This window comes from Pleurodeles waltl, unplaced genomic scaffold, assembly GCF_031143425.1.
Source record: "Pleurodeles waltl isolate 20211129_DDA unplaced genomic scaffold, aPleWal1.hap1.20221129 scaffold_37, whole genome shotgun sequence".
Classification (NCBI taxonomy): domain Eukaryota; kingdom Metazoa; phylum Chordata; class Amphibia; order Caudata; family Salamandridae; genus Pleurodeles; species Pleurodeles waltl.
The window spans coordinates 6,622,399-6,649,762 of NW_027150076.1; the positions used below are offsets into that span (position 1 = coordinate 6,622,399).

Below are 27,364 nucleotides of genomic sequence, written 5' to 3' on the forward strand. Positions count from 1 at the left end.
CCCGAGTGGCTGGCAAAACACCACAACGTGTCCAGCAGGACACTACAGGTGCATTCCCTTTCTCTAAACTCCTATAAAAGGAAAAGCATTTCTCTGTCCTCTGGAACTGTCTAACTCCCATTTTTAGGAGGCAAATCTATGATGGATTTTATATAGAACTTTACTTACTTATTAATTATGCACTTTAGCTGTTAATTTATTGATGTTCTATTCCATGTATTTTGCATATAATCTCCTCATTTAAACTTTAAAATCATAACCGGTGTCTGTCATTCTCATCAAAATGCCTCAGAGCTGAATACTGAACTTGATCTCAAATATACCATTGACAGGTTTAATTGGGGGGCACCAAAGTCCGTACCACTCCCGGTCCCAGCCATTGGCGTGCTTTGGTATGATCATTTGAGATAGGTTGGCACTCACTGCACCAGGTCTGCAGCAAAACAGCATCAGTGGTCTCCAATCCACACACGCCGTACATAATGTTTCACATAAAGGTGACACTATGAAGATACATCATCCCCATCACACAAACCAGGCAGGGCACTAACTCACGTGACCGATCGTCCTCACACCCTTCTCTATGAATGACCGACATGCCAAGGCGGACCACCAAGTGCGCAGCAAAACAGCATCAGTGGTCCCCAATCCATGCACGCCGGTCACAATGTTTCACATAAAGGTGACACTATGAAGATACATCATCCCCATCACACAATCCAGGCAGGGCACTAACTCACGTGACCGATCGTCCTCACACCCTTCTCTATGAATGACCGACATGCCGAGGTGGACCACCAAGTGCGCAGCAAAACAGCATCAGTGGTCCCCAATCCATGCACGCCGTACACAATGTTTCACATAAAGGTGACACTATGAAGATACATCATCCCCATCACACAAACCAGGCAGGACACCAACTCACGTGACCGATTGTCCTCACACCCTTCTCTATGAATGACCGACATGCCGAGGCGGACCACCAAGTGCGCAGCAAAACAGCATCAGTTGTCCCCAATCCATGCATAACGTACACAATGTTTCACATAAAGATGACACTATGAAGATACATCACCCCCATCACACAAACCAGGCAGAGCACTAACTAACATGACCGACCGTCCTCACACCCTTCTCTATGAATGACCAACATGCCGAGGCGGAGCATCAAGTGCGCAGAAAAACAGCATCAGTGGTCCCCTATCCACGCACACCGTTCACAATGTTTCACATACTGTAAAGGTGACGATATGAATATACATCATCCCCATCACACAAACCAGGCAGGGCACTAACTAACATGACCGACCGTCCTCACACCCTTCTCTATGAATGACCAACATGCCGAGGCGGAGCATCAAGTGCGCAGAAAAACAGCATCAGTGGTCCCCAATCCACGCAGGCCATACACAATGTTTCACATAAAGGTGACACTATGAAGATACATCATCCCCATCACACAAACCAGGCAGGGCACTAACTAACATGACCGATCATCCTCACACCCTTCTCTATGAATGACCGACATGCCGAGGCGGAGCACCAAGTGCACAGCAAAACAGCATCAGTGGTCCCCAATCCACGCAGGCCGTACACAATGTTTCACATAAAGGTGACACTATGAAGATACATCATCCCCATCACACAAACCAGGCAGGGCACTAACTCACGTGACCGATCGTCCTCACACCCTTCTCTATGAATGACCGACATGCCAAGGCGGAGCACCAAGTGTGCAGCAAGAAGACTGGAGCACATCCGCGTCCATCATGCACGATAGCCAATGCTTACCACACATGTGGCGCTATAAACACTGTCATCCATCATAAATAGCTGTGGTGGAAACCTCATGCCCACCTGGTGTCACATCACTGGATATACATGTGTATGGAGACCTTTAAATCCATAAGCCCTTGAATACACCCACTGCTCCGCCCTAAACTAAATCTTGTCCAGAACGGACTATTTCCTGATAAAACCTTTGTATAAAATATGGAGGAAGATATGATAGAGTTTATAACTCTGAATCTGGATAGTGTTTCAGACTTCAGCTTGGTACAATAGGCCAAAAAGCAACCATTATCTGCCCTGCAATCTCATCTCACGCACAAACACACACAATCTCACAAACACACACGCACACACACACACACATACACACACAATCTCTCACACACACACACACACACACACACACACACACACACACACACACACACACACTGACACACAATTCAATTTGGAAAAGAAATTAAAATACATGTAAGCATTAAATTAAAATTTTAACACACACCTCCTCCTGTCCAGGAACATGGGGCCAGATTTATCAAGTAGTTGTGTCACCTTTGCACCACACAACGGGGCACAAGAGCAATGCAACTCTTAAGCTAGATTTATCAAGGCCACCTGAGGGGCTTGATAAATCTAGAGTAATGCGACGCAGCGTACATTGCTGCATTGCGTTGCTCTGCTCCAGGAAGGCGTTCCATGGGTGGAGCGTTGGAGTTCCCACGCATCCACAAATGAATTTTGGCGCATTTCTAGATTTACCATTACTGGTAGACCTGGGAATGTGTCAAAATGCTGTGACTCCCTGGGAGGAAGGGGAGTAACGAGGAGAGATATCTTTTTTCTCCTTGTTTTTCCTCTTTCTATGTGTGATGCATTTTGCAGCACGCATTGAAAGAGGAAAATGCCTCAGGAGATTGTTTTTGTGCAGGAAACAATCCTTCCTGCACCAAAATAACGCAGGCACACTTGCACCATTGAGCAGGGGTACCTATGTTGGCGCTGGGCAGCAGATTGTGCGCCAGCGCAGGGAAAGACAGGAATGCGCCATATATTGTTGAATACGGTACATTCCTATCCTTTCACTATCCCGCAGCGCAGTGCAGCAAGGTGACCCGCTGTGCCGCATGAGCTTTTGATAAATGTGTTATTGGTGTAGAGATAGGCCTCCCTTGAGAATACAAAGAGCCGCAACCCAAATCTCTTTGCCTCTTGGGCTAAAGGGAAGCCCATGTGTCAGAAGCACAGAAACAGGACTGTGCGCAGAGGCCTCAGTAGGGATGAGTGATTAAGAGGGAGTGCAGCCGTGAGGGAGGGGCAGGAGTAGCAGGTAAGACTGCTGCACATTTATATACCCACCCGGGCCTCATACGTGGCCTCTCATTGGGTGTTATATATATACCCACCCGGGCCTCATACGTGGCCTCTCATTCAGTGTTATTTCTATACCCACCCGGGCCTCATACGCGGCCTCTCATTGCAAATTATATATATACCCACCCGGGCCTCATACATGGCCTCTCATTGGGTGTTATTTATATATCCTCCCGAGCCTCCTACCTGGCCTCTCATTGGGTGTTATATATATACCCACCCAGGCCTCATACGTGGCCTCTCATCGAGTATTATTTATATACCCACCCGGGCCTCATACATGGCATTTCATTGGGTGTTATTTATATACCCATCCGGGCCTCATACGTGGCCTCTCATTCAGTGTTATTTATATATCCACCCGGACCTCATATGTGGTCTCTCAACTGGTGTTATAAATGTACCCACCTGGGCCTCATACGTGGCCTCTCATTGGGTGTTATATAAATACCCACCCGGGCCTCATACGTGGCCTCTCAATGGGTGTTATAAATGTACCCACCTGGGCCTCATACATGGACTCTCATTGGGTGTTATATAAATACCCACCCAGGCCTGATACATGGCCTCTTATTGGGTGTTACTTATATACCCACCTGGGCCTCATACATTGTCTCTCATTGGGTGTTATATATGTACCCAGCCAGGCCTCATACAAGGCCCCCCATTGGATATTATTTAAATACCCACCTAGGCCTCATACATGGCCTCTCATTGGGTGGTATATACTGTAGGAAAGTACCGCCAGCCTCCTAGATATATAATTATATAATATATATATATATATATATATATATATAAATATATATATATATATATATATACACCCACCGAGCCTCATACGTGGTCTCTCATTGAGTATTATTCATATACCCACCTGGGCCTCATACATGGCCTCTCATTGGGTGTTATTTACATACTAACCCAGGCCTCATATGTTGCCTCTCATTGGATGTTATTTCTATACCCACCCAGCCTCATACACGGGCTCTCATTGGGTGTTACTTATATACCAACCCAGGCCTCATATGTGGCCTCTCATTGGGTGTTATTTCTATACCCACCCAGCCTCATACATGGGCTCTCATTGGGTGTTACTTATATAACCTCCCAGGCCTCATACGTGGCCTCTTATTGGGTGTTATTTATATACCCACCCTGGCTTTATTCGTAGCCTCTCATTGGGTGTCTTTGGAGTATGCCTGTTGTTTTTGTGTGTATGTGTATCCCTGTGTTTGCATGGCTGTATGCATTTCTTTGTGTGTGTGTGTGTGTATGTATGTGTGTTTGTGTGTTTGTGTGTGTATGTGTATGTACACACATGTACAAACATATGTTTCAGTGCTGGGGGCAGTGTTCCTCCATTTCTCTCTCCCTCCCTCTCTCTCTGTCTTTCTGACTAGTCCTTTCTTCTTCTCCAAACCCAAACACCAAACATGTATGATTTGCTGAATCTAACTGACCAACTGGAGTCAAAGCACCGGGTAAATCCACCCGCTCTCTCCACTGCCTCTCTCAGTCCCTCCCCTGACCCTTCCTCCATCTTTCATGGTCTTCTTGAACTCATAAGTGGCTGTTTTCACAAACGGACACTGGAACCAAGCTGTAACCGGCTGATGAGCTCATAACTAGGGTGAAACCGGTCCTGGGTTACTTGTGTTCTGGTTCAGGGAGGACCTGGCCGGGCTGGACTGTTCCTTTTGGAGCAGGGCCAAGACTGATTTGCATATGGCTGGTCCAAACTGAGGTGTCCTCGTGTGCAGGATTACAATGGATTGCGATGCGGCCCGAGTGATTACCAGTGGCTGACATTAATTCAAGCATCCATCCATCACTGTTGTGCATATTCACAAAAGGCGTAGGTGCTTTTCAACCTTATTTTCAGAATTCTTATTTTAGACTTTCCAAAAGGAAAGATGTTTAAAAAAATATATGAAAGGCACTAACCTTCAAAAAAGCACATTCAAATCAAATATTGTTCTGTGTAAGTTATGTATATTTCTGAAACAATATTTGTTTTATTTATAAATGAAATGTGGGTGTGGAAAGCTAAAAAGTAAAATATTCCCACCTTTGTGCAGACACAGAGTCTCTCTCAGATGAGGCTGTAAATCTCTCCATGAAGAGGAATCTTCTGTTCCAGGCTCATATCTCACCCAGGGGCAGCTCTGTCCAGGGAGACTTCCTTGTCTGTCATGAAGGTTGTACTGGGAAACTGGTACAGAGGAGGGAGAGACTGGTACAGAGAGATGGAGGGAGGAGGGAGAGACAGGTACAGAGAGATGGAGGGAGGGAGAGACAGGTACAGAGAGATAGAGGGAGACAGACAGGTACAGAGAGATGGAGGGAGGAGGGAGAGACAGGTACAGAAAGATAGAGGGAGGGAGAGACAGGTATAGGGAGATGGAGGGAGGAGGGAGAGATAGGTGCAGGGAGATTAAGAGAGGAGAGACAAGTAAGGAGAGATAGAGGGAGGGAGAGACAGGTACAGAGAGATGGAGTGAGGAGGGAGAGACAGGTACAGAGAGAGGGAGGGAGGAGGGAGAGACAGGTACAGAGAGATGGAGAGAGGAGGGAGAGACAGGTACAGAGAGATGGAGGGAGAGGCAAGTAGAGAGAGATGGAGGGAGGGAGAGACATGTACAGCGAGAGAGAGGGAGGAGGGAGAGACATGTACAGAGAGATGAAGGGAGGGAGAGACATGTACAGAGAGAGAGGTAGGAGGGAGAGACAGGTACAGAGAGACAGAGGGAGAGACAGGTACAGAGAAATGGAGGGAGGAGGGAGAGACAAGTAGAGAGAGAGAGATGAGGGAGAGACATGTACAGAGAGAGAGAGGGAGGAGGGAGAGACATGTACAGAGAGAGAGAGAGGGAGGAGGGAGAGACAGGTACAGAGAGACAGAGGGAGAGACAGGTACAAAAAGATGGAGGGAGGAGGGAGAGACAGGTACAAAGAGATAGAGGAAGAGACAGGTACAGAGAGATAGAAGGAGGCGGAAGAGACAGGTACAGAGAGATAGAGAGAGGTAGAGACAGGTACAAGGAAATGGAGGGAGGAGGGAGAGACAGGTACAGAGAGATAGAGAGAGGAGAGAGACAGGTACAGAGAGATGAAGGGAGGAGGGAGAGACAGGTATAGAGAGATAGAGAGAGGTAGAGACAGGTACAAGGAGATGGCAGGAGGAGGGAGAGACAGGTACAGAGAGATAGAAGGAGGAGGGAGAGACAGGTACAGAGAGGGAGGGTGGAGGGAGGGACAGGTACAGAGAGATAGAGAGAGGTAGAGACAGGTACAGAGAGATGGAGGGAGGAGGGAGAGACAGGTACAGAGAGATAGAGAGAGGAGAGAGACAGGTACAGAGAGATATAGAGAGGGAGGAGGGAGAGACGGGTACAGAGAGATAGAGGAAGGGAGGAGAGAGAGACGGGTACAGAGAGATGGAGGGAGGAGGGAGAGACAGGTACAGAGAGATATAGAGAGGGAGGAGTGAGAGATAGGTACAGAGAGATGGAGGGAGGAGGGAGAGACAGGTACAGAGAGATGGAGGGAGGAAGGAGAGACAAATATAGAGAGATGGAGGGAGGAGGGAGAGACGGGTATAGAGAGATGGAGGGAGGAGGGAGAGACGGGTAAAGAGAGATAGAGGAAGGGAAGAGAGAGAGACGGGTACAGAGAGATGGAGGGAGGAGGGGAGAGACAGGTACAGAGAGATGGAGGGAGGAGGGAGAGACGGGTACAGAGAGTTAGAGGAAAGGAGGAAGAGGAAGCGGAAGACAAAGAGGGAGAGAAACAGTTACAGGAAAAGAGAGAGGAGAAAAAGAGGAGTTCAGATCAATCTGATATATTGTCTGAGAAAAATATTAGGCCAAATTTAAGAAGGGCCTAGCGCCACCTAGGGGCACATTAGCGCCATTTTTTTTTACTAATGTGGCGCCAAATTTGCAAAGTGGTGCAATGCACTCATTGCGCCACTTTGTAAACCTTTGCGTCACATCATTTTAAACGCCTGCTCAGTGCAGGCGTTGAAGTGCGGCGCACCTTTGTTTATAATGGGCCTCTGTGTACTTTACAGGATCAGCACCAACATTTTTGGTGCTAGTCCTGCAAAGTATCACAATAGCGTCAGAAATTGTGACGCTATTGATCCTAACGTGAGCCATAGGGCGCCGAATCATTGACACGGAGCACACATGGTGGCGTTAGGGAGGGAGCAAGAGAGGAGGCGCTTCATGTAATGAACAAATCATGTAATGAATGAATCATGTAATAACGAATCATGTAATGAATGAATCATGTAATGAACAAATCATGTAATGAATGAATCATGTAATGAACAAATCATGTTATGAATTAATGATGTAATAACGAATAATGTAATGAATCATGTAATGAACAAATCATGTAGTGAACGAATCATGTAATGAATGAAACATGTAATGAATGAATCATTTAATGAACAAATAACGTGATGAGTAAATCATTTAATGAATGAACCATGTAATGAATCATGTAATGAAGCGGCACTTTTCATAAATCTGGGCCATTGTGTCATAAATGTCCATCATCGCCCCTCTGGAGTTAATAGAAAATCAACCGCCAAAGAGACAGCTGTTTTGTAAATGACATTTAAGTCACAATATTAAAGTCAGACATTAATTTTGTTGATGATTCTCTGACACTCAACCCTCTTTGTGTTTGTGTTTCTTTGCACAGCTGCAGACAGAAGTGCTGTGCACAGTCACACAAGAGCATCGGCCGTGTGGAGGTATCACAGACCAGGTCACGGAGGACTGTGAGGGATGTGAGCTCAAACAGCCTAGTACAATACAACATGACATGTTAGGAACATACTTACATGTGAGAGTGGGAGGGGTGTGAGGCAGGGGCGTACCCACCAAGCGTGCAGCAGGTGTAGTGGCACTGGGGCCCACAGGACTGTGAGGGGTGTGAGCTCAGACAGCCTAGTACAATACAACATGACATGTTAGGAACATACTTACATGTGAGAGTGGGAGGGGTGTGAGGCAGGGGCGTACCCACCAAGCGTGCAGCAGGTGTAGTGGCACTGGGGCCCACAGGACTGTGAGGGGTGTGAGCTCAGACAGCCTAGTACAATACAACATGACGTGTTAGGAACATACTTACATGTGAGAGTGTGAGGTGGGAGGGGTGTGAGGCAGGGGCGTACCTACCAAGCGTGCAGCAGGTGTAGTGGCACTGGGGCCCACAGGGTTGTAAGGGGTGTGAGGCAGGGACGTACTTACCAAGCGTGCAGCAGGTGTAGTGGCACTGGGGAACAGGGCTGTGAGGGGTGTGAGCTCAAACAGCCTAGTACTGTATAACATGACATGTTAGGAACATACTTACATGTGAGAGTGTGAGGTGGGAGGGGTGTGAGGCAGGGGCGTACCTACCAAGCGTGCAGCAGGTGTAGTGGCACTGGGGCCCACAGGGTTGTAAGGGGTGTGAGGCAGGGGCGTACTTACCAAGCGTGCAGCAGGTGTAGTGGCACTGGGGCCCAGGGCTGTAAGGGGTGTGAGGCAGGGGTGTAACTGCCAACAGTGCCGCAGGTGTAGTGGCACTGGGGCCCAGGACTGTGAGGGACCCACTGCACTCCAGTTGTATCTGGTTTAGAGCTCTTCGCATCCTTGCTGAACCACTGGTACAAGACAGATATGTTGAACGAGCTGCTACATCACCCCAGTGTCTACAACCACCACCCTCACTTTCAGCATCTACTCTCCTAGAGTGATGCTCACTAACATGGCTGAACCCAAACCTACATGAAGGCCAGGCCATGCCACAGGGGCACTATGCACATCTGACATGATGTCATGCACCTCAACATCTTGGAACAGAGCAGGAAGCAATCTTTACCTGGAGAGAGACACAGATATATAACATGTTGACTCAAAGTAAGAGAAGCTTTTTTCCTGGCCAAGGACACAGACATAACATGTTGACTCAAAGTAAGAGAAGCTTTTTTCCTGGCCAAAGACACAGAGATATAACATGTTGACGCAACGTAAGGGTGTAGGAGGCTGGCCCTCTATGTAGTGTGCAATGCTAGGCACACTGTGCAGGGGGTCCGGCAACCACACGTTGGTTTACAAAGGTAAAAACTAGATCACCTAATGCTCTAATTTTTATGGTAGCTTGGTTGAGCAGTTAGGCCAATCATGGAGAACTGCAAAGCAATTTTTCACAGTATCAATCATGCAACTCAAACATTCAAAGGAATAACTCGAAACCAATTTATAAAAATACTTCAGAGTTTTTTATAGTTTTTAACACCAAGATTTTCAAAATCGGTTAAGTACTTTTTGATATATGGATTTTTGAAGATTAAAAAAAATAGTTGTTTAGTGCATAATTACGCACCATGGGAATCAATGGAAAGTTACCTTTAAAAATACATATCAAATCACACAGTTGCTTTACCAAGTTCTTCTTTTGCAGGTTGGTCGAGGTTGTTGGTGGACACACTGTGCCAGCTGGAGAAGTTCAGGCGGCTCCTGGTTTTGGCGGGAGCAGCAGTTAAAAGTATCTGGAGCTGATGCAGGGCCACTGCGAGCCACTGCATGTGGAAAAGGTCTGTGCAGGTAAGTTTAGGTGGGGTGACCTTGGAATCCAAGATGGCAAAATCCAGGGACACTCTGGGGTGGTGATGGACAGGGGAGTGGTCACTCCCCTTTCCTTTGTCCAGTTTCGTGCCAGAGCAGGGACTGGGGGTCCCTGAACCGGTGTAGACTGGATTATGCAAGAAGGACACCATCTGTGCCCTTCAAAGCATTTCAAGAGGCTGGGGAGGCTACTCCTCCCATGCCTGTAACACCTATTTCCAAAGAGAGAGGGTGTAACAAGTATGCCACAAACCATAAGCACTGGGGTCCTGACTAGCAGGATCCCAGTGACACAGTCAAGACACACTGACAAACAGGCCAAAAATGGGGGTAACCATGCTAGAAAGAGGCTACTTTCTCACATTCCGGTTCTTCCAAATCTTTTATCATGTGTTCTTGTGTTCTGGGAAACTTACTGCGAGTTACTCCTGCTTTCCTGGGCTCTGGGGTGGGATCTATTACTTACCTTTGGTGTTTTCTTACACTCCCAGCAGCGCTCCTCTACACACTACACTTGCCTGGGTGGGAAACCGACTTTCGCATTCTACTATTTTAGTATATGGTTTGTGTTTCCCATAGGCCCATTTCTAACTATTGTGTTTTTCACTATTTGCACTGTTTTCTAACTGTTTTTACAGCTAATTCTGCAGTCTAATGTATACACTGTGTATATTACTTACCTCCTAAGGGAGTATAGCCTCTAAGGTAGTTTTGGCATTTGTTTCACAAAAGTAAAGTATTTTCTGTCATGTTTGTAAGTACTGTGTGACTACAGTGGTATTGCATGACTCCTTTGGTACCCACTACAAACCAGGCCAGCTCCTACACTTACCCATAGTAAATGCAGTTGATGGTGGACAGGGCACATAGGCAGTGTGCCATGTTGAATTTGTGTTTTAGGTTTGCACCAGGACTTTCAGCCTGCGAAGGTAGTGCTGGGTTCATTTGGATGCATGTCCCTAGAGGGTGGCACAATCAGTGCTGCTGCCCTCAGGGGCCTACCCATAGTACCCAATGCCCTGGGTACCTAAGTAGTCTCTTACTAGGGACTTATAGTGGTAGTTAAGAGTGTATCCAATTGTGCCAATCCATCACAACAGTTTTAGGGAAAGAGCTCTGGCCCAGGGAACCTGGTTAGCAGGGGCCTTGGGCACAATAATTTCTAGGCTACATTATACATCACACAAAAAGTGGGGGATAACAATGTCAAAAAGAGGCCTTTTCTCACAAAGAGAAACTTTTTACCTGGGTAGAGACACAGGGACATAACATGTAGACTCAAAGTAAGAGAAGTGTTTTACCTGTACGGAGGCACAGAGAGGTTTTCAGAAGAGAGATCGGAGGATTCTGGGAAGACCCTTGACCATCTCCAGCCTGGCCTTGGTGACCAGCACAGCTCTGCACCCTGGGGCGGTAGAACACTTCTCTCTCCACTGCAGGGTGGTAGAACCCGAAGAGAGGGGAGGTGGAGATGAGAGAGAGAAAACAAATACAAGAGATTAAGGGAGGAAAGAAGGTGTGAGTTTTTTCCAGTCCAAACTGCAGGGCCCTAATTAACTTTCACTGACAATAACCAAGAAAGTCTTCAGTAACAGGGTGTTAGACATGTTTAACTTCAATGCGCTATTATTCTTGTTCATCACAAGATACAATATTGTGTGCTTGTGAATGAGCCTGATTCACAAAGGTAAACTTGTTTGTTATTCACAAAGGTATTTTACTACCAGTATCTTCACGCCTTCCGAGTACCCACACATAAAAGATAGAACACTCTTTTTATATGTGGAGGCTCCGCTGTCATAAAGAAACTACTCATAAAATACCTTTGTGAATAGCAAACAATTGTAAACTTACACAAAAGAGTAAGCTTATCTTTATGAATAAGTCCCAATGTAGCTCCTTTACCTGATTCTAAATAAGGTGTGAAACATTTGTTGATGATCACCACAAAAAGCTAAGTCAGGCTGCAACAGTACAGTTGCTCAAATATACACGAGGGCCTGATTTAGAGTACCCTGTCCCCCAAACTCTCAGTCTACTTGCCTAATTATTAGAAGGCGGGACTGTAAGATTTCCGTGGACATTGACTCTGTTGACATGAAGCTACCTTTGATGGAGGAGGGGCCGCCAAATGAAGAGTAATACGCTGCCTGAACTATTAAGGGTGGACAAAGTAAGGACCCCACGACCTGGAAGAGAACTCCCAAGGTGTGGAAGTCATTAGTTTTCAAAAAAAGACTCTCACTTTGTTTAAAGTTTGGTGGAAAGCCATGAGAACCAACTGTCTACTAAGCTTCTTGGCTGCACAGTCATCGTCCCCCTGATATCTCCTTTGCCTCTGCAACCATGTCTATAATATGGCACGGCACAGAGACAAAGTGTTCTTTCATGTGCGTTGGGCAACATCTACATGCAAAAGAGGGAAAGCCCCCTTGTGCTCCTGCTGGTGGGAAAGAGGCACCAATGTGATCCGTATTATACAAGTTGCCGCACAAGCATCATTGGCATCTTCTGTAATACCAACATGACGCAGGTCTGCATGAAGGGAGCTCATATACAAATGGCACCCATAGGACACTTCCTGTGATATGTCCCCTGGTGAACATCTAAGTGGTGGAAAAGAGGCACCAATGTGATCTGTATTGTACAAGTTGCCGCACAAGCATCATTGGCCTCTTCTATAATACCAACGTGCCCCGCATATGCACAAAGCGAGTTCATATACAAATGGTGCTCATAGGACACTTTGGGGGTTATTCCAACTTTGGAGGAGGTGTTAATCCATCCCAAAAGTGACGGAAAAGTGACGGATTTACCACCAGCCGTATTACGAGTCCATTATATCCTATGGAACTCGTAATACGGCTGGTGGTATATCCGTCACTTTACCGTCACTTTTGGGACGGATTAACACTCCTCCAAAGTTGGAATAACCCCCTTTGTGTAATATGTTCCCCGGGTGAACATCTAAGTGGTGGAAAATAAGGGCTCTCATGGCCACAGTGAAAAGCAGCTAATCACCAGAGGACAGGTTCAGGCTCCCAAGCCTTGAACCATCCGCAATCCACTGATGCGCCACACATGGAAGGTGCCACATGTGGTTGTCCACGCAAATCTGTTTTCCTAAAACATCAATCTATAAGAGAAGAATGGTTTATGCCTTTTTAGGTGCTCGCTGTATGAATGGGTGATCCCATCTTTAAGACACTGCACAAATTGCCCTTGCACAGTCATATGTTTGTTTTGCTGTTGAAGGAATTACAGCTTTTTAGTTCACAAAGTAAAAATGTGTGCCCATGGAGGCTTTCCTAAAGATTCAATAAAAATAATCAATTGAAAATACTAGCCCTGGGTCAAAGGTCTCAACTGTACAAAATGTTGCTGTGCGTGCCTTGTACAGGGCAGCGGTCACCTTCTCACTCCATCCACAACACTCTTCTTTGCGGACACAACTTTAGCTCCACACAGTGTAACTGTTAGACAAGATCTCATGTCACCACTACACGCTACAGGCTACACATCGTAGACAAAATAAAATATCATCTTCAGAAAGGTACTTTGGGTCAACCTTTTTAAGCCATTGGCTTGTTTGCCATTTGTAATCTATCACACATAACCAACCATAACTTACGTAGCCGTATAACATACCTAACTAGTATTACTTCAATAGCTAACCTACTTACCTATCAAACCTAATATACCTAAACTATCTACCTACCAACCATATCTACCCCACACCTAACTTACCTGACCTACCTACCTACTATACCTACTGTATCTAACCTACACTATCTAACTATCCACCTTAACTACATAACTACCTCACATACCTAATCTACCTTACCTACTCTGATTCCCATGCCTAACCTAACATACATAATGTATCATACTTACCAAATATATCATGCCTACCTATCATACATAACTTATCAGACCTGCCTACCGTAAACACCTACCATCTCCAGCTACAAACCTACATTACCACCATCCCCACCCACCTACCAAAACTAAAATACAATACTTGACTTCCCATATCTCTCATACCTAACCTAGTACACTTAACCTACCATAACTACCAAATGGACCACGCACCTATCTACCAAACCAAACTTACAATACTTGACTTCCCACATCTCTCTTACCTAACCTAGTACACCTAACCTACCATAACTACCAAACGTACCACACACCTACCTACTGTATTGTATCAACAATACTTAATTTCCCATCATCATATCCATCATACCTGACCTAGTACACCTAACCTACCATAACTACAAATGCACCACACACCTAGCTACCATGCCGAACCTACAATACTTAACTTCCTGTATCCATCATACCTAACCTAGTATACCCAACCTACCATAGATAACTACCATATCCAACTTACCATTAACTAACCTACCACTCCTCCTCAACTTACAAGCATTATCTAACTGACCATGCCATGGGGTGGGGATGATATGATGGGGATCATATGATGTTTGTTCAGGCTCTGGATGAGACATGCTGCAGCTTGTATGTTGAGTAGCGGGTGCCAGTGTGGAGACTGGGAGGCCAAGGAGCGAGGCATCAAAACAATCTAGATACAAAATCAGTTCTGAAGTCACTTTCTGGAAGAAACAGTACCTCTTTATTTTGGGGGAGAGCTTTGTGTCCAAGGTGAAGCCAAGTGAGTAGGCATTTGGAGAAAGTTGGGGTTCAAAGCAGTCAAGGTTCTTCTCAATGAGGCAGGTTTGTACTATTTCAGGTTCATGGCAAACAAAAAAATTCTGTCAAGGTTACGTTGAGCTTCAAGTAGGTTTGGGCGGGTTTGTGTTTTTTGATGGCATTATCTGCATGTCGAGCCCCAAGGGGCTCCACTTAGAGGGAAGGATAACAGGAGACGGTATAAAACCCTGGGGGACTCTGCAAGTAATGGGGATCTTCTGGGACCTGGAGGTGTCCATGTGAACAAGCACGCTGGTGTCAATCCCTGTGGGATGACGCATGTGATGGCATCTTCTGGGACCTGGAAGTGTCCATGTGAACAAGTCAGTGTGGCTCCCCTTGAGGTGTCCATCTGAACAAGCTAGTGTTGATCCCCGTGGGACTCCACAGGTGAGGGGATCTTCTGGTACCTAGAGGAGACCATGTGAGCTAGATGTTCTCAATCCCTGGGAAACTTTGCAGGTGATAAGGGTATTCTTGGACCTGGAGGTGTCCGTGTGAACAAGCTGGTGGCAATCACCTGGAGATGTCCATGTGACAAAGCTGGTGTCGATCCCCGGGAGAGTCCGCAGGTGATGGGGGTCTTCTGGGACCTGGAGGTGTCCATGTGAGCAAACTGATGTTGATCCCTGAGGGGCTCTGCAGATGAAGGGTCTTCTGGGACCTTGTGGTGTCCATGTGAATAAACTGGTGTCGATCCCTGTGAGACTCTGCAGGTGATGGGATGTTGTGGGACGTGAAGGTGTGATTGTGAACACGTTGGTGTCCATCACCGTGGAACTCCATGATGGCACCTTCTGGGACCAGGAGGTGTCCAAGTGAACAAGATGGTGTATATCCCTGTGGGGTGCCATATGATGTTGATCCCCGTGGGACTCCACGGGCAATGGGAACTTCTCTAACCTGGAGCTGTCCATGTGAACAAGCTGCTGTTGATCCATGTGGAACTCCTCCTGGGATCTTTTGGGACCTGGAGGTGTTAATTGTGAACATGTTGGTGTCAATCTTGCAGGTGATGGGATCTCCTGGGACTTGGAGGTGTCGATGTGAACAAGCTGGTGTACACTGAAAAGGTAGGAGGAGGACCAGTGAAGGGCACTGGCAGTGAAACCCCCTTCAAGTCTCCATGGTATGTCTGAAGGTATAGATTAGTTGGTATAAATGTATGTTCCACACTCTTCTGCCCAATTGTTTTGTAATTACTGCTGTTCTTTAATAAGTATATATTTCAGACTCTGCCTAAATACAGTGTGTTTTCTTCTGCACTTCCCAGCTAACTTTGAGCTCTGTTGCTTCCCACCTAAGTCCACATTTCATAAATACCACCACATGCACAGGTACGTGATGGCAGGTTTTTGCATTTTATTTATTTAATAGCTCAAGTGGCACCATCACACCTCCTTTGGGTGCGCTGGCTGCAAGTTCATGTTAATATAATTTTACAGAATCATAATAACTAAGAAATCGGACTAAAGCTCCTCGAGTCAAACTTAAACCTATTGTTTCTATTCACTAACTTAAGAAATGTGATTTAATCTTAGTATAAAACGCAGCTGTGATCCCAGGAGTGGATGTGAAGGGTCTCCAGGGCAGGATCAGTGCAGCTTCTTGAGGGATGGAGAGAGAGGGGCACAAAGTGAGGGACATAGAAAAGAAGAAGGACTGGGGGCCAAGGGAAGCAACGGGGGAGAAGGTAGAGGGGAGGTGATATAGAGTGAGAGGATTGAAAGGAGGAGAAAGAAGGTGGGTGTAGGAGGGAAAGCATAAAAGGAGACACCATGGGAGGAGCTGTCACTGAGGGAGTGAATGGAGCAAATAATATTTAATGTCCTGACACTGTTCAACGAGAGGGGTCCTGAATGCCTGTTTAGGAGGACTTGGTAGAAAAAGTTGTGAAAAGTAGAGTGTTTATAACCAGATTACATGGGTTCATGTGCTCACTGTGAGCCTTGCCTTCAGAACCTAGGGCTGTTTGGCCAATTTTGCTTAAAATGTACCTTAAAAGATGAGCTAGTTCCCCCCACTCCCCGTTGAGCATGGGTGTCCTTATTTTAGGTGTTTACAGCACTTTCACATTTCAACGGTGGCCCTTTGTGATGCATCATTGTCATTGTCATCATCATCATCATCATCATCACTGGCCACGGCGCCCCCTTCAGGAGCCTTTAACAGCTCTCAAGACTCAGAACACTTAATAATTATCATCATCATCATCACCATCGACATCATCACTGGTCACAGCGCCCCCTTCAGGCACCTTCCACAGCTCTTGAGACTCAGAACACTTAATAATCATCATCAAGACCATCATCATCATCACTGGCCACGGCGCCCCCTTCAGGAGCCATCTGTGGCACTCAACCCTGACAACATTTAATAATCCCCATCATCATCATCTTCACCATTATCATCACTATCATCCCCAACAATGACGAGGGCGCCTCCTTCACGAGCCATCTGTAGCTCTTAACCCTGACAACATGTAATAATAATCATCATCATCATAATCATCATCACCATCATCACTGGGCACAGTGCCCCCTTCAGGAGCCATCTGTAGCTCTTAACCCTGACAACATTTATTAACACCATCATCATCATCAATATCATCACCATCTTCACTACCATCATAAGCATCATCACCATCACCATAATTGTAGGAAAGTCCTCTCTTTCTGGCATGGTTACCCCCACGTTTTGTTTGATGTCAGTGTGCTCCAGCTGTTTTCACTGGGATCCTGCTTACCAGGGCCTCAGTGATTATGCTCTCTCCTCCAAATTTGGTTGCTTTGGTACTTCATACACCTCACAGTTGGCATACTGGTGTACTCCTGTAATCCCCTGGTAGATGGTACTTAGGTACCCAGGGCATTGGTACTCCAGGGGTCTAATCATGGGCTGCAGCATATATTATGCCACCCATGGGAGCCCATGCAAAATTGCTGCCTGCTGGTCACTACATCCGGTCACTGTTAGTCACCCCTAGGCCCTTTCAGCCCAAAGGACAGGGTGCAGGTCCCAGTGTGTGTAGGCACCCCTGCATGAGCAAAGGTGCCCTTACAAACTTCATTTCTAATTCCCTGGACTTCGTAAGTGTGAGGAAGCCATTTTATCTATCTACCGGCCACTGATCACTGCCTGTTGTCCACCTACATAATGGTAACTCCAAAACTGGACATATTTGGTATCAAACTTGTCAGAATCATACCCCAATACTGATTCCAGTATTGGTGGCATGATTCCATGCACTCTGGGGGTCCCTTAGAGGATCCCCTTGGTTCTGTCCCTACCAGTCTTTCGGGGACTGCTGGCAGACTGCACTGCTGCAGCCCCTCGGACACGATTCTGCCCTCCTGCCACTTGACAAGCTCGAGCAGGGAATGGCAGAACAAAGGATTGCATGTAGAAGAGGGGTGCAACCTCCTTTCCTTGGAAACAGGTGTTATTGGGCTGGATGGGGTAGGCTCCCGTGCCACCAGACTGCTTTGAAGGGCACATTTGGTGCCCTCCTCGCATAATCCAGTTTGCACCATTCCATGGACCACTGGTCCCCGCTCTGGTGTGAAATACACAACGGAAAGGGGAGTGACCATTCCCCTGTCCATCTCCACCCATGGAGTGGTGCCCAGAGCTCCTCTAGGTGGCCACTTGGTTCTGCCATCTTGGAAACAAGATGTGCAGGGGCCTCCAGGAGCATCTGACTGGGTAGGTCAGGCAGCTGATGTCAGTGATCCCCTCTAATTGGTAGTCACCTCGGAGAGTGACCGAACCCCCTTTTTGGGCTAATTAGTGACTCCCTTGCAGGTGGGTCTCCAGATTCGTTGTGCAAGATACTGCAAGGATATCCTCTACTTCTGGCCTCTGGAACTGCTGCTGGGCTACACAGGAACCAGACAAGACTGCACCACCTGAGAAGTCTTCTCTTTGCAACATTTTTTCCTCAGCTCTTGTCAGCATTCTGCAACATCTCTAAGGCTGTGCATCCTCTGGGTTTGACAAGACTTCGACTGCACCAAGAAGCAAGAAGTTATCTTCCTCGGAGTAAAGGGGTATCCGCAGACACCTAAGGCAATGACGTCCGGATGGTGGGATCTTCTGTCCTTCACATCTGCAAAGATTCTCCAACACATGTAGTTGTTCTGAGGGATCCCCTTGGTCCTCTCTGCCTTCTGTCCAATGTGGGAGATGGTGAGCCCTAGCCTCTCCCACTGGGTCAGAACCCCTGTGCACCGCAACCTTTACACCAACCAAGGCTTGTTGACTCCTGCTCCTAGGGATCTTCAGGCTCCAAGTAGCTCAGCCCCCGCACTCTACCCCTGCAAAGACAGTCCCCTCTCTGCAGTCCCAGCAATGTGGACTACTCTTTCTGTGTGTTGACCAAGCCTCACTGAAACTTACTGTGCCTGCCGCCAGTGGGTTGCTTGTGGTCGTTCTGACTTCTTCTGCCTCTCCTGCATCCTAAGGGTCAGTCCGGACTCCCCTCCAAGGGTCGAGTCCCCTGGATCTTGCTGGTCCTCCCCAACTCTGCAAAACCTCCAACAGCTCTTTTGCATTTGCCTGTGTTTGTTGGTGGTCCTCCTGACCACTGACCCATCTGCAAACTGCTGACCGACGAGGGACAGTTCACAGGTGACTTCATGGACTTCTCTACAGCTCCTGGACCCCGCAGCTAGACTTCATCCATCACCGATGACCCAGATCATCAGCTACAGAAAAGGGGGCATTGCCTCCTGCCCCACCTGAACACTCCTGCGCGGACTGGACTCTGGGGGTCATTTTGACCTCGGCGGTCCATAAAAAAGACCGCAGAGGGACCGCCGTGCTGAAGACCGCCAGTGGTGGTGGTTTTTTTCGCTCAGCGTATTATGACTGTTGGCAGCTCTCCATCCTTTTTCGGACGGAGAGCCGCCAACAGCCATACTGGTGGGCGGCGGGGAAGTGGAGGTTGCTCCACCTCCACCGCCACATCAGCAGAACACCGCACACCGAATCACGTCCTGTGATTCGGCGTGGCAGTGTTCTGTTGACGGTGTGGTGTCGGCGGAGCAGCCCCCATGGATCCCGTCCCTTTCCGGAGGTTCGTCGGACCAGGTAAAACGATCAGCCGTGAGGGGAGGGGGGTGGGGGGGTGTTGTGTGTTGTGTGCGTGCATGGGGGTGTGCGTCTGTGTATGTAGTGGGGATGTGTGAGTGCCTGTATGCTTGCGGGGGTGTTGTGAGTATGGGAATGAGTGCGTGTATGTCTGTAGGTATGTCTGTATGGTTGTGTGCGTGTATGTTTGAATGAGGGTGTGCGTGTCTGACTGTGTGTGTGGATGTTGGCATGTATGTCGGTGTGTGTGCGTGTATGTGTGTTGGTGGTGCCTGCATGCGTGTCGTGTGTGCATGAGTGCTGTGATGTTGGTGGTCGGGGTGGGAAGGGGGGTCCTGCCACCTTTGGGGGGTGGCAGGGGAGGTGGGGGTGTAGGGGAGGGAGTCGGGTGGGGGAGACCCCTATCAGTGCCAGTGAAGGGATTCCCTGGCACTGATAGTGCTTACCGCCATGGATTTCATGGCGGTTTCAAACCGCATGAAATCCATGACGGTCAGCCGGGTCCAAATACCGCCGGCGGTATAGTGACGGCCGCCGGGCTGGAGACCCAGGTCTCCAGCCCGGCGGGCGGAACGGAGAACCGGCAGATGACCAGCCTGTTGGCGGTCTTACCGCCGCTTCTCCGCCTTCCGCCAGGGTCATAATGACCCCCTCTGTCTCTTTCTTTTGCAGATCCTCTTCATCCGATATCCGCCCTTGCGTTCCACCGGCTTGGTCCTGTTTCTGCAGTCCTCCAACCACGACGTCCCTATGTTAGCCTATGTGACGACTGGGTAACCTCTCTGCACCCAACCGCTTGGGATCTTCTAGGTACTTACCTTTAGGGGTCCCACTCTTCCCCAGCCCTTGGCTAACTACTTCATAAACTCTGGTGGGGGACACCTTTTTGCATTCCATTTTTTTAGTCTATAGTTTGCCCACCCTTGATAATGTATGCTTTTCTGGAGGTGTGTTCACACCTCCAAAGGGAGGTATACCAATGGTAGTCTAGTTTGGCGTGCCTATAATAAAGTACCTTTATTTTTGCAACATTGTGCGGTTCCTTTCATGTGTGATAAGTTGCAAGTGCTTCACATGCCTTCTAGATAAGTCTTGGCTGCTCACCACAGCTACCACTAGAAAGCCCTAGCTACCTAGACACTATAACACTATTTAATCAGGGTTACCATGACCCAGTATAAGGTGTAACACCAACGGTGTCCACCACACACTGGGCCAGTTTCCTACAATCATTATGATCAATATCATCACCATATTCACTATCGTCATAACCATCATCATCATCATCACCGGCGACAGCAGCCCCGTTAGGAGTTTTCCACAGCTCTCGAGACTCAGAACACTTACTTATCTTCATGATCATCATCATCATCATCAGAAACAATGACCGAGGCCCCTCCTTCAAGAGCCATCTGTAGCTCTGAACCCTGACAACATTTAACAATCATCATCATCCTCATCATCATCACTGGCCATGGTGCTTCCTTCAGGTCCCTTCCACAGCTCTTTAAACTCAGAACACTTAATAATGATGATGATCATCATCATCAACAATGACTTGAGCGCCTCCTTCTCAACTGTGACAAGATTTAATAACCAACATCATCATCACCATCATCATCACTGACAGGGGCAAGCACTTCAGGAGCCTTCCACAGCTCTCAGGACTCTGAACACTTAGGAGGTCATTATGACCCCGGTGGTTGGCGTTAATGTGGCGGTAGTGTCGCCAACAGGCTGGCTGTACTTACCGCCACATTAGCACATTGGCGGGTTGGCTGAAGCAAACCTGCCAATGTACCACTCCGACTGCCATGGTGGTAGCAGCCGCCGGGCTGGAGATAACCATCTTCAGCCAGGCGGCCGCCATTGTGACGCCTGCAGGATTATGACCCTGCCTACCACCATGGCAGTAGGCCCTATCAATGACAGGGAATTCCTTCCCTGTTACTGATAGGAGGCCCCACCCTCCCACCTCTCCATACGTCCCCTCACCCCCCCACATTCACGCCTCCCTTCACACACACACGCAATCACACACTAATTCACACATACATACACACATGCATTCATCCATTCACACACACATCCGCACACACTTCAAAACATACACGCAGACATGCATTCCAAATTCCATACACTCACCCACTCACACTTCAATACATTCACACACGCACACTTCAATACAGTTATGCACGCAATCAACACTAAACACACACCCGCATTGACGCACACACTCACACATACATGCACACCCCCCACCACACACACAACACCCCCCAAACCCTTCCCCTGTCAGAGACCCAACTTACCTGGATCCAGGGGTCTTCCGGCCCACCAGCAGAACGCTGCTAGGCGGTCTACTGGCGAGGCGCTGCTGGTGGTAGCAGCGCCACCTTACCGTCATCCACCAGTATGGCCATAGCCGGATTCCCACCCTTCTTGTGGCCGAAATCCGGCTATGATCATAATATGGCGGACGGCTAGTAGCTGCGGCGATGGTCTTTTGGCAGCCGTTACCGTGGCAATAGGCGTTTTTAACCCCCGATGTCAAAATGAGGGCCTTAATAATCATCATCATCATTATCACTGACGATGGCATTTTCTTCAGGAGCCATTTGTAGCTCTCAACACTGACAACATTTTTTAATCCCATCATCATCACAGACCAGAGCACGCCCTTCAGGAGCCTTCTACAACTGTCAGCACTTAGGGTCTCATTCACAAAGATAAAGTTAGACCAAAAGTCTAACTTTACATCTGAAGTCCAACTTTACACCTAAAGTGTAACTTTACACATGAAGTCTAACTTTACACCTGAAGTGTAAGTTAAGTCTAACTTGGACCAAAAATCGAACTTTACTACTTTTTAGTATTCACAAAGGTAAGTTACTATGAGCCAGTTTACTGCTAGTGAACTTACTAGTAGTATAATCACTAGTAGTAAAGTTACCAGCAGTACTTTACCTTTGTGAATATTGAAAAGCAGTAAAGTTATAATTTTGATCTAACTTTACCCTTGAGAATTGGGCCCTTAATCTTCATCGTCATCACCATCCTCATCATCACCATCCACCAGAATGTACTATATTGAACAATATTTAGGACAAAACTGTGAATCAGGCATTACTGCTGGGGCCGATGAACAACTACAAACTGCACCTCTGTGGTTAAAATGTAGAATTAGGAGCCTCTATTTCTTTTCATCTGCAGCTCTTCTAATCATGTATCAATCAGAAACGTGCCACAGGGGGTCGTAGGGTCTGAAAGTGAACTCCACACTTCTTACCCAGACGGTAGAGCACGATGTTTATGAATGTGGTGACTGCAACCATCACTCCCAGGGCTATCGCCTGCTTCCTTACACGAGGGATCTGCGGGCCACCTGGAGAAGAAATCACAGATTCCAGCATTTAACTTTACATGTGGGAGAGGACCACCTGCCTGTAGCTGGAGAACAATATCATAGGAGGACTTGTGATAGCCTGAGTTAGTGTGTGTCATCATTCCAATAAATATCAGTGTGTATGAAGACTGGTCACTGAGTGTAAGTATGTATGAAGAATGGTCACTGAGTCTCAGTGTGTGGCAAGACTGGTCATTGAGTTTCGGTATGTGCCAAGACTGAAACTGAGAACTCTGCATATAAAATTATAGGATAGGCCTATCTTTTTATGTAATGAGTCTCTGCCACTAGCGTTTAGTCTCCAGAGTTGTAAAATTACTATTAGTAAAACTAAGCACATAGTTTGTGAATACTAAAAAATAGTACCCATACTCAAAAGTCTAAGTTTACCTTTGTGTAGCAGGTCAAAGGGTGCCAACGTTCATCATAATCTCTCAATGTGTGCCATTGTTTGGCATTTCTTTTCAGTGAGCACAAGGAATGAGTCATTATTTCATTGTATGTCAAGACTAGTCACTGATTGTCAGTGATTTTATATCAAATTAGCATATACAGAAATATCGACCTGTACATGGATATTCTGTGTGTGTCAATGCTGACCATTGCCTCTCAGTGTGTACTAACGCTACATATAGCTTCCCAGTTTAAACCAGTGTTGACCGTAGGCTCTCAGTGTTTGCCAGTGCTGGTCATTGCCTCTTGATGTGTGCCGATGCTGACCATTGTCTCTCAGTGTGTGTTAATGCTGACCATTGCTTCTCAGTGTCTGCCGATGCCGACCATTGCCTTTCAGTAAGTGCCAGTGCTGGTCATTGCCTCTTGATGTGTGCTGATGCTGACCATTGCCTGTCAGTAATTGTCAGTGCTGGTCATTGCCTCTGGATGTCTGCCAATGCTGACCATTGTTTCTCAGTGTCTGCCAATGCTGACCATTGCTTCTCAGTGTGTGCTAGTACTAACCATTGCCTCTCTGTGTGTGCCAGTACTGACCATTGCCTCTCAGTATGTGCCAAGCAGACCGTTGACTCTTAGTGTGTGTCAATGCTGACCACTGCCTTTCAGTGTGTACCAGTGCTGACCGTTGCCCTCAGCGTGTGCCTATGCTGCCCATTGCCTCTCAGTTTGTGTCAATGCTGACCGTTGCCTCTCAGTGTGTGCCACTGCTGTTCATTGTCTCTCAGTGTGTACCACATAGCCTCTCAGTGTGTGTCAGTGATGGTCATTGCCTTTTGGTGTGTGCTAGTGCTGATCATTGCCTATCAGTGTGCACCAGTGCTGCCCGTTGCTTCTCAGTTTTTTCAGTACTGAACATTGCCTCACAGTGATTGTGAAGAATAAGCCTCTGTCTTGTTGTGTGTCCAGAATGATCACTGATTGTCAGTGGTTTTATATCAAAATATCATACATGGAAATATTGACTTGCACATGTATCTTTCCAAATTATAATCAATCGATATATCACAAAGGTAAACATACACAGGGAAGTATAGGTTAATACTCTAACCCCACATCTGATGCTAATCAGTATTGTAGAGTCAATATGTTTGCAGATTAACATTAAAAACTATATTTTGTGGTACCACGCCAGTGTCAGCCACTGCAGTTACAAGGCATTACGTCCAAGTATGCAGAAACACTGGCCAGTTACTCCTGTGTGTGCCACAATAACTTGGTAATCGCTGGACACCGGCTCAGGACTGAGACTGCCAAAGCTGGGACCATGCCAATGTCAGCTGGTTCCAAGATAGGATAGTTACACTCATGTCCAGATTTACTAACACTTTCCCTGTTGCAAAGTGACTCAACATGGTGCAAAGTGATACTTTAGTATTGAGTTTCCACTGGAAAGGGTACTTTGTGATAGAAAGGGTCCCCTCCCTCAGTTCAAAAAACTCTTAATGCTACTTTGTGTCACTTTGCACCAGAGGGATTCATGGGGTGTTGGTTGGATCAGCACAAACACCTATATTTTGGATGAAAACCTGAATCTATTAAGATATCCAGATCAGCCTTGAAGAAAGTGTTAACAAGGGTAAATGTTTTCATTTAATTCCCAGAGTGGTGCGAGGCATGGCACATGTCCTAATAATTGGGATCCTTCTGAGTTTATCTAAGTGTAGGACTTCACAATGGAAGGGTATGCCTCCAGTACAAATCCTATCCAATACAGCACTAATTTGCCTTTGTATCATATTGCAAGGCTGTCCGTTGCGTGATGGCAGCAGGCCAGTCTTAGCAGATATGTCCCAGGCCTCGAAAAATCATAAAAATGTTACTAGACCTGCAGGTCGAGTAGCTTGAACAATCTACTCGACCTAACTGTAATGTACTTGACCCAGAAACGGGTCTCAAATTGTGAGATCCTATGCAAATATTGTATGTTACAGTCACCTTCTTCATTCTCATGTATGAGTGCACCTTCAAATATGCGAGTTCAGCATTTCTGCTGTAAAAAAAAGTCCTCTTTTGTTTGCTTAAATAACCAAATGTTTGCTCTATGTATAATAAATCTAGCCCACGTATAGGGTACACATGATCCATGCATGACTTGCCCCTTAGTTTACTAATAGCTCAGGTTATGTTTAAACACTCACTTTTAATAAATATATTACTAAAGCATGATGTGGTAGTGCACCATCAGTTGCAAACAATACATTTCCAAGAAATGTCCAAAAACCTTCCCACTAACTTGCAGCTTTACTGATAAAACTATATAGTGCATTAACAATAATCTGTGAAAATTAGGTTTCAGAAAAAATATTTATCGTTTGTACTCCACCAAGTACAGTGTTCTGACTTTTTTCATCCTATTAAAATATTTTTTCATCACACAAGTACAAAAAATGGTCTTTCACAGCTACTGAAATATATTTTGAAATGTTTGTTAAGTTGACTTAGTTATACAAATGTTGTGTGTTAGGAAAGACCTGATACCCACAGCCTTTTATTTTACACAGGTCAGACACTTCAGGAAAAGTGTTTGCATCGCAAGACAAACTGACTTTTGACCTCTGTCTCTGAACACAGAGCAAATGTGACAAGAATACGATTTAAAGGCATCTTAATTACTAATTCAGTGTCTGTATGAACAGAACACCTGTTCTTTGTCCAATCGCCAGAAGGGGTGAGTAGGTTCTAAAAATAGCTCAACCTCATACAAAATGACTCGCCATAGCCAGTGGTTCAAAAGATTTTTCAAGCCCTGTGTCCCTTCAATGTTCTTTCCTTCTCCCCTCCACAACACAGTGCAACAAATCTGTCTGCTGCGTTGTGTGTGCTGCATTTATGTGTGATGTTGTCTCTTGCCCTGCACAGGCCGTGTACAAATTATACTACATTTACTTTGGCTAGAGTGCATTAGATACACTATTAGATAAAAGAGGGGTTTCTTCAGCCCTCCACCCCCATCCAGACTGTATAACACTAACCAGATGAGGTTTACTCACCTCTGTCCTGCGAGATTGCATCAGAAGTACTTGGAGATGAAGGTTGATTCCTTCTCTGAGCCATCAGAGCCTCCAATAATAATCAGGATACTGAGAGGTGCAGGAAGCAGTGAGAGGTGCCCTGGTATGAACTGCATCTCTTGAGCCGCTAGAGAGGGATCTATATAAGAGATACAGGAAACTCCACTTCGAAACTGCTGATCACAGCATTATTCAATCTGTGTGTGAGGGTTTGAGGATGGGGGTGCAGATAAGAGTGTATAATATTATCCACGTCTCACTCCTAAATAGTGTGCGCATGTGGTGAGACTCTAGACAACTCCCTAACATAACCAATGTGTCACTGTTCACTCTGTGTCACTGTGTGTGTTTGTGCGTGTGTGTGTGTGAGAGAGCATGCATAAGTGTGTGTGTGAGAGAGCATGCATGTGTGTGAGTGTGTGTGTGTGAGAGATAGAGAAAGAGCATGTGTGTGTGGAAGAGTATGCATGTGTGTGTGTGTGTGTGTGTGTGTGAAAGAGAGAAAGCATGTATGTGTGTGAGTGTGTTGTGTGCGTGAGAGAAAGAACATGTGTGTGTGTGGGAGAGAGAGAGCATGTGTGTGAGTGTGTGTGTGTGGAAGAGCATGCATGTGTGTGTGTGGGTGTTTATGTGTGTGAGAAAATGTGTGTGTGTGTGTGTGTTTGTGTGTGTGTGTGTGAGAGAGAGCATGCATGTGGGTGAGTGTGTGTGTGAGAGAAATAGAGAAAGAGCATGTGTGTGTGGGAGAGTATGCATGTGTGTGTGTGAGAGAGAGAAAGCATGCATGTGTGTGAGTGTGTTGTGTGTGTGTGTGTGAGAGAAAGAACATGTGTGTGTGGGGGAGCATGCATGTGTGTGTGTGTGTGAGAGAGAGCATGTGTGTGTGTGGAAGAGCATGC

The 27,364-nt window shown here is 46.6% G+C and overlaps 1 protein-coding gene across 1 annotated transcript in view; it reads right to left on the bottom strand.

The window, feature by feature from the left end:
• The window catches only part of LOC138276131 (E3 ubiquitin-protein ligase TRIM58-like), a 279,412-nt gene extending 252,841 nt beyond the window's left edge, over positions 1-26,571 (bottom strand). The window contains exons 1-4 of the mRNA XM_069219174.1: positions 26,445-26,571; positions 22,882-22,977; positions 11,090-11,221; positions 5,234-5,377 (exon numbers count right to left, since the gene is read on the bottom strand). Coding sequence (XP_069075275.1) covers positions 5,234-5,377; positions 11,090-11,221; positions 22,882-22,977; positions 26,445-26,508 — 436 coding nt within the window. The 5' untranslated portion in view covers positions 26,509-26,571. The remainder of the gene's footprint in view (positions 1-5,233; positions 5,378-11,089; positions 11,222-22,881; positions 22,978-26,444) is intronic.
• Positions 26,572-27,364: the final 793 nt, after the last annotated feature.